The sequence below is a fragment of the Schistocerca serialis genome, chromosome 6 (assembly GCF_023864345.2).
Source record: "Schistocerca serialis cubense isolate TAMUIC-IGC-003099 chromosome 6, iqSchSeri2.2, whole genome shotgun sequence".
In the NCBI taxonomy this organism is placed as follows: domain Eukaryota; kingdom Metazoa; phylum Arthropoda; class Insecta; order Orthoptera; family Acrididae; genus Schistocerca; species Schistocerca serialis.
Genome location: NC_064643.1, coordinates 602,414,464 through 602,430,051, shown reverse-complemented (window position 1 = coordinate 602,430,051; position 15,588 = coordinate 602,414,464). Strand labels below are relative to the sequence as shown.

General features: G+C 40.6%; 1 protein-coding gene across 1 annotated transcript in view; it reads right to left on the bottom strand.

Moving 5' to 3' along the window:
• Nucleotides 1-9,316: 9,316 nt before the first annotated feature.
• The window catches only part of LOC126485079 (cyclin-dependent kinases regulatory subunit), a 45,179-nt gene continuing 38,907 nt past the window's right edge, over nt 9,317-15,588 (bottom strand). Inside the window, exons 2-3 of the mRNA XM_050108682.1 lie at nt 12,652-12,779; nt 9,317-10,083 (exon numbers count right to left, since the gene is read on the bottom strand). Coding sequence (XP_049964639.1) covers nt 10,007-10,083; nt 12,652-12,779 — 205 coding nt within the window. The 3' untranslated portion in view covers nt 9,317-10,006. The remainder of the gene's footprint in view (nt 10,084-12,651; nt 12,780-15,588) is intronic.

Genomic DNA, 15,588 nt, shown 5'->3' with positions numbered 1-15,588 from the left:
TCACATTCTTCAACCCCAGTGTGGAAAGAGGACCTCTCCATATTCCTTTAACACATCAATACTCTCAAAGAGCAGCAGCAGCACTATTGCTGCTGTTGTGATAAAATGGCTTTATGAGTAAAGCCGTGCTCACCTTCTCCACACATACGTTGACAGTCTCCAGCTATAAGGCACAGTAATGCCTGTTCCAAACCCTACATCGCTGTATCTGCCACACACTCAGTGAATTCTTTTCCTGGAATGCCTATGTGCCTCGGTGTCCAGATGAAGGTAACTGTCTTTCCAGAGCTGTAGAGGTCAACCAGTAGGTCCTATATGTTGGCGACCAAAATAGTTTTGGGATTAACACAGGGATATGCCTTTTAAACAACTCGTGGAATCATTACAGATCAGAAAGTTCATCATGGCCAGGGATCTGATGTACTGCAAAGCCTGAGGTATGCCGACCAACTCTGCAGTCTATACATTACAGGCACTCGCAGAGTGTGCTTCTCGTGTCACCTTGCAAGTGCAAAAGCATAACCGACCCTGTTGTTGACTTGCCATCTGTCCATGTAGATGCATACCTGATTAGAATAATTGTGGAGGATCAAACAAAAAAGATGTCTGAGAAGGGTAGGATCAGCATACTTCTTGGAGCCACAAAAGAGGCCAACAAATCACATGACAGGGTACAGACCACAGAAGGTGTAGAGAGGGAGCCCCCGTTGCCAACCACATGCCATTGTGGTGAACAGGATCTAACAAGATCAGTATGGATGGTGCTGCTGATCCATAGGCAGGATCTGTGGTCCTGGTGGGATAAAATCAATGCTTTGTAAAATCTCAGGACTATGCAGTCCATACTCCACGAGGAGTTAGTAAGAAATGGAGAGCATTTAGTTTCTTCATGCAAGTTGCCTTCAGCCAGCAGACATGTGGCAGCCAAGTTAGCTTGTTGTCAAATTAAATATCTAAGAACTGAAAAAGTTTTGACTTAAAGTAACAGGTCACCAACGCAAATTTCAGGGTGCAGGTGCGCAGTCCGGAGTTGGCAAAAAAAGCACAACTCATGATTTTGCAGGAGAAAACTGATGGCCATGATTCAGAGCCCAGTCATACACTCTCCAGACAGGCCACTGAAGTTGGCACTAAACAGTGCGCAGTGATGCAGAGGCATAATACACGCAAAGATCACCCAAATACAGAGATGGAGAGACTGTAGGACCCACTGCATTCAAAATACCACTGATGGCGATAGCGAACAGCGTTACACTCAGAACCAATCACTGAGGGACTCCCGTTTCCGGTAATATTGGTTGCTGAGAGTCTAACCTATCTCGACCTGACAAAGGGAGAGAGATAGGAAATTCTGGATAAAAATGGGTCAACTGCCCTGGAAACCCCACTCGTGCAGTGTAGATTGGATGTGATGTCACCAGGTGGCATTGTACAACTTCTGTAGGTCAAAGAAGACAGCAATCAGGTGTTCACAATGGGCGAAAGCATTGCGCACTGTAGATTCCAGACAAACCAGATGATGTGCGGTGGACTGGAAAGCCCGAAAGCCACTCTAGAACCGTGACATTTGCCCTCTGGCTTCAAGGCACCAACAAAGACGGCAGTTGGACATTCGGTTGAATAGCTTACACAGCCCATTCGTCAAAGAGATTTACTGGTAATTAATTAAAATATGTGGGTTCTTTCCCAGTTTCAGGATAGAAATAATAATACCTTCTTACCATTGAGAGGGAAATTCTCCTTCCCGCCAAATATGATTAAAAAGCACGACAATGTTATATTTGTTGTCTGCATGAAGATGCTTGAGCATTTGGCCATGGATTTTTTTGGGTTAAAGGGCAGTGTCTTGACACTGTCAAAGCGCTACAAAGCTCCCATTGAATAAAAGAGACATTATATGAGAGAGAGAGAGAGCCCGGTGCATGGAGGGGTAGCAAGTGGTGCTCAATAAGGTGTTTCTGGGACAGGAAATGAGGAAGGTAATTACTTCATGATAATTACTTGAGCAAAGCGTGCTCTGAAACATTCAACATGTACCACAGAATCAGTACATATGTTATCATTGACAAGGATGTTAGGAACCACTGTGGACGGTAGACTGCCACAAATGCAGTGGTGTTCAGTCTATACTTGGGACGAGGGAGTGTGGTGTGGTGTGGCATAGATGATACATATTGCTCCCAGCACTCCTACTTCCTTTTCTTTATTAAAAACCACACATTCACTCTGAGTCTCTTGAATGCTGTTAAATTATCCATAGAAGGATGGTGTTTGTGCCACTGAAGCACTCTGCAGCATTCCATGATAGTCATTGGGATGAGCTGGAGGAATAGGGTATCATTGCTGCTGCTGCAGCATCAATAATAATATCAATAATATCCTAACCACTTTGCTGATATCCATCACACAAGTGGGTGCAAAAGTGGCTGTAGAGGAGAAAGCCTGCCAGTCGGCTTTCCGAAGCTACCAACATGGAGCATGTTCTAAATGTTCGTGAATGAAGAGGGAGAGAAGTTAGAAAATGGCCATCGTCACAAAGATCGCCATGAACAAGCCACTGAATCAGGTGCAAGACATCGAGCTACAAACTCAGACATCAATAGCCGAGTATGCTCCGTGGGCCACACTAAAATGTGTTGAAACTCCAATGTTGAGTAGGCAATTTCCAATTTCGAAAGATGGTGTTCTAGTACTCAGGCTCCGCAAGACAGTGTTGTCACCCAACAGAGGATTATGGGCATTCAAGTCCCCCAATAAGAGGAAAGAGGATGCAGCTGTTCCACTAACTCAAACAGCTTGTGATATCAGAAAGGTCCAATTGGGGTTAACCAAACCTTACATATTGTCGTACAAACTGACAGGTAGACATAATTGACCAAGGCCTCGGGTTGATTCTAGTGTCCGATACCACTCGTCGGCTTTGACAAATGACATAATGTGTGATGTAATTTTGTTTGTGCTGCAGATTGCTGTCCATGAACGTTCAATGATTTCTCTGGCTTTCCTCGTTACACGCGTATATTAAAAATTCGATGTAGATTGTTTTGTTTTCATCTTGTAATTTGTTTTCGGCATCTTTTGTTTATGAAAGTAGTCCTGATTTATAAAGTCTTGATTTCTCACACTGTTCGTTATGGACGAGTCAATTATTTTTACTGTGAAAATTCTGCGTCAGAAAATGAGTGACCGTAAATCAACTGTAAATTTTTGCAATCACTCGGAGTCACTGGTGAATTCTGCAAGTGCAGTGTCTGTGAAAATTGTATGGCTTTGACGAAGGTTGTGTCATCACAAACTTCCGACGAATACTTGTGGAGGTGCAGAAAAAAATAACATACGGAGATACATATGCAGGGGAATGTGGTTCAAAGATCGAGGCTGAATTTAGAAGTAATTGTCATGCTAACCTACTATTTATGCTATGAATATTCTTGTAAATCTGTCACGCGTGAAGCAGGGGTTTCATGTGGCACTGCAGTCGACAGTTCTCATTTTGTAGAGAAGTCTGCTGGGTATGGGGGTCATTGTGTGGGTGGGTGGGGGCTGGGGTTATAGTTTAAGTAGATGAGTCACATTTTGGAAAGAGAAAGTACGAAATGGGGCACAAGGTTGTTGGGCTTTGTAGTAGTAGTTTCTGGAGGAGATTGTGCTGATGTTGTATTTAGGGTTGTACCAAATCGGACAAAGGAAGTCTTGACATCTTTAATAGAATAATATGTGGAAGAAAGTTCTGTAGTCATGTCGGATGGGTTTGCTTCGTACAAGGGGTTGGGTGAAAGGTTGTCATCATTTGGTCATGAATCACAATATTCAGTTTAAAGATTATAAGACGGGGGCATGTACTAATACTACCGTGGGGTATTGGGGGCTGTAAAATCTTGTCACGCAGGGAAAAAGGTGGTTTTCAGTGTTGCAAGGCCATTTAGATGAATACTGTTGGAAGAAAGTATTCCGAAAGGTTATTGTTTATTTCTTGCATTTATGAAAGTAGTCAGCAAAATGTACAAGCCTCGTTTAGTTTGTTAGATGTTGGTGAGTCTGATAGTTTTTTCCTCGTTTTACGTTGCTTTCTTTATGTTACTGTATTGTGCAAGTGCTACTTTTTTCATTTCTCTGGAGGAAGGTTTGTCTGTCGGTTTGATATTTTCTGGTTATAATGGTGGGCCAAAGGGTATTGCTGTGTCTTTGCCAGAGGGTTTATGTGATTGACTTGTGGTATTATTATTATTATTATTTTAAAATTTTGCATCTGAGGGCAGGTGGTAAGGAAGAACTGATTTGGGTGATACCTCGTTCGAGCCAGGCAGTTTGTGTTTCTTATTTTTTCCATTAGTTATTCTGATTTTTGCTTCTTTTGTTACAGAATGACCTTGTAACATTATTTCTTGTTACCTCCTTATTTCATTCTTGTCTGCCTCAATCTTTGACTCCTTTGGAAGCTCATATGCAGTAAGTTCCTATTTAAGCAGACACTTTTTGTTTTCCTTTTCGATATTTTTGCTATAAAGCTCTTAATTTTACTTTCATTCCTGATGGATCACTTTTACTGAGTGTTGTTTTGGAGCTACTGTATACGGTGTGACTTCCGTGTAGTATAGTTATTGGTTCCAGGCTTGCGCAAGAAACAGTAATGTTGGAATCAGTAACTAGAAATGAACTCTTACATAGGTTGCTTCTAGTTACCGATTCCAACTATTTGACATTAACACGATTAGTACAGCACAGTTTGTACTTCTTCAGAACATTGAGATGTGTTGCGATAGACAGTGTTTCCATAGTGCTATGCCAATTATGGAGTAAGTAGCTATTAAATGAATCTAGTTCAGTCAGATGGCAATAGTAGCCATTACGATTCCATTGAAGGAGTGTTGGAGTCACGTCTGAGAATAGGGTATATGGAAAATAGGGGTGTGATTGCATCATTGCCATGTCGCAGTCCACCTGATGGTGTGAACCAGTCAGTGTACATCGGCTCGGCCTCTGGAGGAATGGGGAGCAGAACATCTGAAGCCTCCGAAAGTAATTTATCTTTCTGCTTATCCTTGTGACACTGATTTTTGTGAAGATTTCCCCATTTTACCTTCTGGGAGCAGAGGACCGTACTTTTCTTCGGCCCCCAGCCTTTGGCTGCTGGCCCTTGTTTTAAGAGGATGTATCTTGACAGGTGTCCTTGTACCTGAAGACGGTGAGGATGACTGGGTATCTCTGGCCGCACTGGAAGAAGTGGGACCACTGCGTGCATGTGTACAACGTGCGGGTGCTTTCCCTTCCCCAACTGTAGAGCATGCCTGAAATATGACCAGGGATAGGACGTGTCATGCGAGACCTTGTCAATACGGATTTCGACACTAGTCGCAAAATTTGAGGCCATATCAGTTGGATAAAGTCTTTCAAACTTTTTCCTTTACATCTTGAGAAGACAGGAGGTCAAGCATTTTATACTCTTCAATTTTCTTCTCCTTCCTGAACACTGAAAATTGCGGTGAACAAGGAGGGTGCAGTTCTAGGAGGTTGACACATTGTGGGGTTGGTCACAAGAGCTGCCCTCATGGGACACCTGTCCACATGTCCTACATACAGCCTGGTTAGAACAGTGGAAGGACATGTGTCCAAATCTTTAGCACCTAAAATATCTCATCGGAGGAGAAAAATAAAGCCCAAAATCATACCTATAAACCATGACAACCTTCTCATGCACACTGTTGCCTTCGAAGGCTAGGATAAAAGCTCCAGTGTCCACTATTATCCTTGGGTCCCCTCTGGGTGCGGCAAACAAAATGGACGCCACACCACACCTGATTAGTACACGGCTCCTCTTCAGTTTGTAGCGAAAGGTTCTCATGTCAAATAACACTGAAGTCTACAGAGCTTGCTATGAAAATAAATTGTAACTGGTACATCTCCCACCTCGACACAGGCTTGAAGTGCCCACAATTGGTTAGCATGCCTTTTTTTTTTATCATAAAAGATCCCCTTCTGAACTTCTCTATTGCAGCAAGCTCTTCAAACTGATCTTCAATATTTTCAACGAAAAACAGTGGCATCGTTGTTGTGAAACATTTGCTGTCAGTTTGGTAACAAACCAAGGGCTCAGGAAACTGTCCACTTCCATTTCTCCTTACCTGCCTTTTGTCTTGAGGCATGGTCAAGGACTGAAATGCCATAGGATTGTAAACCTCTGCATTAAAATCACTGTTTCTCACTACTGAAAGGGCAGTGTTGGCACCGTCACCATTAAGTGTAATCCATTTCAATGCATATCATCTGCCCGTATGGCCCTCTGATCAGAGGGTCTCCCTGTGGGCACCATCCCACCAAGGTAAAGGCCACCTGGTACAGCAACTGTTGTCGAGTCCTGGTACCCCGAAGTGAATAGGTACCTACTCCTCAGCTGACACAGGGAAGCTACAGCTGGGGCATCGGCAGTGCAATCCCTGCACTGTAAGGGGGGCTACCACAGAGGGGACATGACAACCCCACCACTGTGAAATGGTTACCACACTGGATTTCAGGTGCAAAAATAGAGCCACTTAATTGGTAGGTTCAAAAGATAACAGAGCACAGTGGAGAGTTAATGCACCACAGTAAGAAATCCTTCCTCAAGCTGCCCACACTTCTGTAAAATTTGGAAAGTGGGGGGGGGGGGGGGGGGGGGGGGGGGTCAAACCCAAAGTGGGGACCAGAATTAAAAAGAGCAAGGAAAAAAAGTGTTAAAGCAAGAAGAGTGGAAAAACCTTCGTAAGTCCAAAGAATAGTCAAAATACCAGGGTAAAATCAAGACTAAAGAAAAAAGGCTATTAGTCACCACTTACAGTAGCCAAGGAATAGCCGCAGGTCTACTCTAGCCCATGATATCACACAGGAATTGTTCCTATAAAGCTGGGTACCCTTATGGTAATAGTTTTCTGTCTAAACTGGCTCACACTGAAAATTTAATTACAACCGCCCTGTATTGCTGAAGAATTAAGTGAATGATGCTTTGGAAAAGAAAATGTCATCAACTGTAGACGATTCAAAAGTGTAACTTTTGTATACGGCATTACAAAGTTCAATAAAACAAGTTTTTATATTCAGGTTAACAAAATCCTGTGCTACCTTAATAACTCTGAATACTTTAAGGTTAAAGGAGACCACTAACTGAAAAGCAGCAGCTCCGAGTTGTCGGTAGACAAGCACAAAAGACAGGAAAGTCTTGCTGGTGTTTGGAGTTATTCTTTGACAACAGAGTAACATGCATTCAAGTGAGCACACCTATGGCCTTAACATGGTGCTGGCTACATGAACAGTGCCAATAGTATTGTTTTGGCAGGTGTACTGGTTGTGGTCTGGATAGTGTCGATGGGGTGGACAGAGGGAGAGGGAGGCAGGGAGAGGTACTGGGTGCTGATGGCTCAGGGAGATAGCCGGTATGCCAGCTAGGAATGCAGGCGGAAGAAGTGACAAGTACATGGGCTGGCACCACTGGCAGAAGTGGAACACCCTGAAGGTGACCTGAGGGCATGAATTAGGAGACAGTAACAGGAGAGAGCAAGTGGAAACTGTTGGATGGAGGGTGTGGGGACAGTAGTTCACCTGGCATTAGTTAGGATGAGGGCATGAATTAGGAGACAGTAACAGGAGAGAGCAAGTGGAAACTGTTGGATGGTGGGTATGGGCACAGTAGTTCACCTGCCATTAGTTAGGATGATGTGCGAGTGAAAGCATTAGGTGGTTTTAAGGAGAACTGGATAACACAGTGCAAGTTCGTTGAATGAGAAGAACGGAAGAAATACACTGGGAGCAATGGGATGGTTTTGTGGTGTGACGATATTTGATCATCGTCAAGTGGAATGAAAGTGTGTCTGCCCGCCCCCCCCCCCCCCCCCCCCCCCCAAATAAAACAACCAAATTTACTTCTCAATTTGCAATGGACAATAGCAAAAAATATAGTTTCATAAAATTAGCTCTTACCGAAAACTGTGACAACCATGTTATCTGATATACTTCAGAAGGTGTTAGTAGAAGACTTTAGTGTGTAGCCGTTACCAATTAATAACCCATATATGAAACAGGTGCTATGTTATGTGGAAAATTGTTACTCACTGCACATAAAACAGCATCTGTATGTTGGATTACAAGTGACGTACATCTACAACAATTGCTACCCCCCCCCCCCCTCCCCTACACACACACACACACACACACACACACACACACACACACACACACACACACACACACACACACACACACAAAAAAATTTCAAATTTTAGCGCTCTTCCATGGTCTCACTTGCCACTTATAATGACAATGAAGTGATGACAAGGTTTTGTTTCCAGATGGTAGTTCTTACAAACAATTATCCTCAACCAACACATTATCTTCTCAGCTAAAAGTGATGTTACCATCCAGTGAGACAACATTTTGTGTCACATTATGAGCCATTCAGGCATCCTTAATTTATTAGCACTCTGGCACACAGCAGAACAGCAATCTCCTTCAGTTTATGGCCTTGACTGACCATATAATCACAGCCACTGTTAGGGCAGATGCACAGAAGAGGAAACTGGTGGACTGCTACAAACTAGTCAAAAGATTGATGACTGGGAAGAAAAAGGGTTCATCTGTCCCAGTGGTCAGAGATTTGTGTGCATGTACTTCAAATAAACAGTTGGCTGAGGCCTTTGATAATGCCACTACAACCATTCTTCTGTCGTATTCAATACTATGTCAAAATGAGTTGTGATATTATGATAATGAAAATCCCAGGACGAGAAAACTGAGTGATGCTAACCAATCACCGTTAACTGAATGACAGGTGGCACACACACATCACAATACTGTGAAATGTTTTGCAACTGTATTTGCCAAGTATCAGTTTCAGCTGAGTCAAAGGTTTCCCTCATGATTGATTGATGGATGGATGAAGATATAAGTTAATATATTTCATTGTGAATACAGTCAGTGTTTAATATGAAAGGAAACAGACTTATCTGCCTGGCGATGCTGCCAGGTAAAGCACAATCAATAGCTTTCAAAGTTACAATTGACATGTGAACATAATACATGCAAAAAACTCTGCTTTTACATTTTTCATTGTCCCATGAAATGTCAGTTACATCTATTAGTTCTGTTAAGATAATAAAGACTAAATCAGTCAGTCTTTGGTCTCTTTCCCACTTCAGTAACATCATAGTCAAGTTTACCATCAACTTTTTTATTATGACAGCACAAGAAGATACAAAATAATTATCTATGAATATTAAAAACTATGAACAGAAAACAATATTTTTATGGAAGTACAGCATTTCTTGAATAAATAGGTACACTGAAGCAGTTTATTTTCCAGATGAGATTCATTTTATTTACAATAAAAATATACAGACATTTACCACTTCATTATCATCCCCTTATTTTAAAATTATTCAAGAATGCTGTACTTTAAAACACAGCATAACAGATTTTAATATAAAATTTGTTAAGCACATAATTATAATACAACTGAAACTATTTTCATGCAGACAACACATCTGACAGCCCATAGGTGGTGAAGGCATGTAAGAGCCAACAATTTGTTGTTCCACATCTGATCTGGTTTATACATTCTTTACACACAATTATAAAATCTTCATAGATTAAAGGAACCACAACACTTCCTGCTTCAAAACTGATGGTCATGCAGTTACTATGGTCTTTTTAGACCCATAAAAGAGTTGCTTTAAAAGCAGCTAGAACTTTAATTCATTTGAATTAAAAGCATTCCAGTCAAATATGGAGTTCAACAATTACTAATTCCTACTAAATTTCACAAACTTGCGAGTACAGAATTTAAAGAAACATAATAAAAACACAAACTCCACCTCGAAAAGAAATGAAACACACAGTCATAGCCTGCAGGTACTATCCACTGTACAACACCAGTCTCGTCCTTCAAACCTTTATAACGAGGCTTACAGAGCAACAACAGCAGTACCATTTTTACAAGAAACAGTTCAACCCGCCAGCTGCATAGAGTTATCTTCTCCCATTACTGGTCACCATTGATTTGAACTCTTTCTTCAGGTGGTGTAGTTATTTTCCGCTTGAATAGTAGTATGTGTGGTTCTGCAACAAGTTGTACATCAAAATTTCTCTCATACACTAACAAAATCCCTCACAACTAATTGTATGTTAATATCTCGATATCAAACGACTTGTTTTGTAAGCAATGTTGTATGGCTGATATTCTGAAACAGTGGTGACACAGACCCAGGGGAGAGGAAGAGGGAACAGTGAAAGAAGATGTATCTGTATAATTTAGGACTACAATGCTTCATGTGTTAACAAAATATAACAGCCATTCTGAATGCAATAAGATAATAATGTGCTGTCATCAATTTCATACATGCTTATGTAATGCCATTTCTATTTGACAACAGTAAGTGCAGTAAATACTAATAAATTTTAACTGAAGACATCAGTGAGCCTATAAAATTAATAAATGTTTGTACAGAAACCAGAAGATGACATTCTGTTATCAGACCAGAGTCCAGTTCCAAAAAGTTCATGAGCACCTATCAAAAAGAAAATTTCAGCATTTCATCAATGGTCAAAATGAAAATATCCGTTTCATTTTATCAGTTTCAAAACAATATCTATGGCCGAGATAAATGTATGTGGTGTGAAACAATAAGAATTACTTTTTAAATCTGTGAATTACAAAGTAATGCATAGTTGATTTGAAAGCAGTTACGCCATTAAAACACCTTGTATTACCAATTCAGAATCCTTCTTTCTAAAATTTAAAACTATATGGTTCAGTGTTGATTTTCAGAAATTAATGCAAATTCCTGCTTTTGTTACAATTTAATCACATAGCTTTCTTAAGTCTTCTCCTGAAAGTTGTCCACACTTGTGTATCCTCTCCAATTCCTCATTAGTAAAAATGGTCACTGGACATCAGATGCTTCTAGAGTCTTGAAATGATGGCTATGGCTTTCTTTCATATTCTGAAGGAAAAGATCTGGAATATGGAAGTGAGTGGATTCAGTGCTCTTCAAGAAATCTTTATTTTGACTCCACTGCAATCAGCATAATGTTATGAAGGAATGAAATAGCACCCTGGCTCAGCTTTGGCTATTTCTACTAAATATGCAGAAACATTTTAGTCTGTAGTTAATGTCCTACTTTCTCAAGGAATGGTTAAGTTGTCACAGTGCTCATTTGCTATGAAGAATGTACACACTATCCTTGGATTCACACTATTTTATTTTATTTATTTATTTATTTTCACTGGCCAAGGCTATTTGGAAAACATCTAGAGGTACAACAGTCACTTCTTACCAGAGTTAAAACTGAGTCACGCACATTTTACCACAATGTATGATGTCAAATATGGGTTCTGACTTCCCAGAATTTAAGTATATATTGGCAGAACTTTAATCTTATGTTTGATTTGTAAACTATGGCATTTCAAGATTTCCTTACTAAGAACTTACACCCCACTCCCTACACTAGGGTGGATGTGGTGTTTGATCATTCTCTGAACCACAAACAAACTCATTAGTAGTAGCAGTTGATGGATTCCTAAATCGACCACCACGAAGATGGTTTTTGTCAAGTTAGAATTAAGTGAGTCAACAACACGACAAGGAGAAGCCTCCACAAATGCTGAACACAATCCCCTTATTAACTGGTTCACACACTGACCCTATCTGACATTTTGAAAATTCTTAATCTAGAAATGCTCCTGTGTTAACTCCATGAGTGACACTGAAAATAATATGCAGAGCACTAAAATGGACATTCTCCCACCACAAAATAGCTGCACACACACATAGAAATTTTGAATCATACAGATTTTGTATCATTTGAAAGCCATTTAAAGAAACATTGATATCATCTGAAATCACGTCAGAGGGAAATTTTTCCTATACAAGTTTTTATTGAAAATCAGTGCCCCATTATAGCGAAAACCTACACACTTAAACAGCAAAGTCCTCTAACAATTTCTTTTGAAAAATTCAGATCATGAATGCTTTTAACAATATAGCAAGGTGGAATAGGGAAAAATACTGTATGTGAGGAGGAGGAGGAGGAGGAGGAGGAGGAGGAGGAGGAGGAGGAGGAAAAGAAAGAACAAAATGTGGGGATAGGAGGAGGAGCAGTAACAAGCAATTAGAAAGGAAATGGAAACAAATTTCTTCCTACATCTAAATCGGGTATATCTACTACCATATGCATGGACCTTTCTTATATGAATCACTTCCATCCATCTTTTAAATTCACCTTATTTTAGTGTACTTTCAACCTACCAATAAAGAGTCCTAACTTGACAATGACTAATCTGCTTAATACAATGAACTGCCTCCCTGCCAGTCTTTGTCACTAAGTGATATTGCAATGAGACACAAAATATCTCCACAGGTGTGCATTGGTTTCAATGATCCCAACACCACAAGTTATCTAAACAGCACACACAACCTTTATCTATTACAATCACGGCCCAACTTTAAGGATTCTCGTCGTCCTCACAAAAATTTTGGTGCAAACCTATTTGGGGGGGGGGGGGGGGGGGATCCCACTTTGAAACTGGTACACAAACACTTTTACTAACACCTGTAGCTGTAGTTTCATTATCAATCTTAAACATTGGTTTCCTTAAAACTAAAGCAAACATAAAAGCACTTATACCTGGTTCATGCGTCATGTAGTGAACCCAACCTTTACTCTGTTGCACACCCAACTTCCGCCATTCTGCTTCAGACAATAGGTGTGTCTTTGGAATCTGCCTTGCTATTTCCTTAGGTAGCACTACATGCCTGAAACATTACAGAAACTCATTAGGAGAAACTGACAAAGAAACAACAATAATGAGCAAGTAAAACTACAAATTCTTTTTTAAATAAGATAAAATACATTTAAATACAATATTATTTAAGCAGATTTGAAGGAATAGTTTTAATTTAATATGTACAGCCAGCCATGTTATTTTAATAAAACATAAATATTTGCAGTGTTCTCTTCTGATCTTGCTCCCACGAAAACAGTGATTTGTAAAAACTGACACAGGATGTGTATCTTTTTTTTGACAGCATTAAGATAGAAACAGCATCTGTTTACCAGATGAAAACCAGCAAGTCACAAAAGCTGAAAACCAACACTTGCAATAAGTGTTCCCTCAAACAGAATGTGGCGTCGAAGGAGGCCAAGAGGTTTGAGAAACAACATCCTGTCCATAATGAGGTCACTCGATACTGAGGACAAACACAGACAATATTTGTTGAGCAGCTGGAAAGATGCTGTGGCAAAATAACAACAATTAAAATTATTTGCCGTAAATTACCGAGAATCTACAGAAAACAAGATCAAGGAAATGTAAAAGGAATTTTAAAGCCATTCTTCACAGATAAAAAGTGCTGTGTCTCTGACATCCCACTCAGTAAAAAGAATATGCAACTTTTAAAAATTCAGTGAAGAGCTAAATCCCTACACCTAAGCGAATGAGACGCAGGAAACCAAAACTACATGTAAAGCTAAAGTGCCTGAACTGGTAGAGAAGGCAAACAGTAACAGAACTAGATTAAGCAAGCCATCAGGCTGTTTGTCAGTAATTTTAGATAATCTAACACTTAACCAGTTTCATCATGAATAAGCCCATATCAATTGAGACAGGAAATCTTAATAGCCTCAGATGTTATTGCATTTAGCACATGTTAAAATTCATGACAAAGTAATAAACCTGTATTTTTTGTTTTGCCTAAACATATCACTGGCCTGAAACACACACTGCCAATGTTGTCACCTTGGTTAATAATTTTGAAGCCCCACCTTTGAGAAAATATTAAAATGCTCTGTCTCTGGAATGAGTCAACATCAATATTCTGTTTTCTTTATATTTTACTTGAAAGTTAAAAGACCTTCTGATTAAAACTGTATCTTTGGACTGAGAACATGCGCTCAAGTTCTTTTGCTGTAGCCATTTAATTTCTTTATTAAAAATCTAATTTTTTTCTTCAAAATTGTCAGTGGATGGATGAAGCAACGAGAATAAGGGGGCCAAACTATCAGTCCCTTGATCCTATAAGCCATGAAGAGTCCTCAGAGAGGCAGGACGCAGGACAAGCTGATGAACCTGATTGTAACCAAAATCAATAAAACAGAGATAGAAGCAGGCAGAAATGAGAGGGGTAAGAGTGTGAAAGTGGCAAGTTGCTCCGCCCAAAACGCAACTGGAGGTCCTGGAGCATATTATGCGATGGGAGATGCACCTTCTGTGTCCAGCCGGTTTTTCCTCACTCTCCATTACCTCAAAGAAACTTAACAGAGATAACTTGATAAAATCTCATGAAAGGATGACCACGGGGTAAGAAGTTAAGGAGAGATTTAAGAGACTAAGAAAATTAAAAGGTAGGGTGGGTGGAGCCAGGCTAGACCACTGTGCAAGGGCAGCCATGGGCCCCCCCTGGGTCAGAGAAGATGAAGATGCATCACTCAAAATCCTCACAGTGCCAAAGTGCCCTACCTCACCGAGAGGAGTAGAAACCACATTCAAGGGTAAAACTTAAAACCGGATCAGTCACTTTCATGTCATCTACTAACACCAAAGGCAGAGTGTGTCAGCAAATTTAAGACGGCTAAATCAGGGCAGTCCAATAGGATGTGGGCACCACACTGACAGTGGGGTGGACCCTCACATCATAGGATATGGCCACGTCATCCTCGTGTGGCTAACAGGAATCGAACAGAACGATATATCCACTACAAGAAGCACAGAAGGAAGGTTGTCACATGGTTGTAGTCCCTTTATTGCTAACAGTTAGTCTGAAGAGACCATGGCACGCTAATCCTTATTTCAAGCTTCCAGTGTGACAACCAAAGGTCAGTCGGTTCAGTAACACCCCCCCCCCCCCCCCCCCAAATCTCCAATATGGCATCCTCATAGCAAACTTAGCCAACTGGTAAAAATCTCCTAGGATCCCAATGGGGCTTGGGGTACAAAGACAACCAGCTTGGAGTTTAGAAAGGAGATCCTGGACAATCACCAATGGGTATCAAGGTTAACAATCAACAGCCTGGATGATGATGATGATTATTATTATTATTATTATTATTATTATTATTATTATTATTATTATTATTATTATAATTATTATTTGGGGTGAGGGAGCACTCAACACCATGGTCATCAGTGTAAGGATGAGGCCCGACAATTCAAAAAAATTTCACCACTCTGTTAACACTGGTATTGGTATCTGCGAGAATGGTGGGTAGGTCTCCAGTGAGTTCGAGGGCTGCCCTAATATCAGTATACAGGACACACGTAGCCACAATATGCTAAACTGAAGGCAGTATGCCACAAACTTCACAGAATGGTAGATCCGCTCACCAGAGGAGGAAGCCATGCATGACAGGGCCATGCCCGATGCACAGTCTGGTAAGCAAAACCTCCTTCCAGTGGCGAGGCTGACATGAAGCCCACCAAGCCTTTGTGGTAGATTTGAGAGACCGCAGTTTGTTATCTGACACCTGCAACCATTCAGTCTCCCACTGATGCATAACGCATCTGTCAGAAAATGAGATAATGGTGTGCAACGGGATGGAACATTGATGGACAACAACATCCCAACA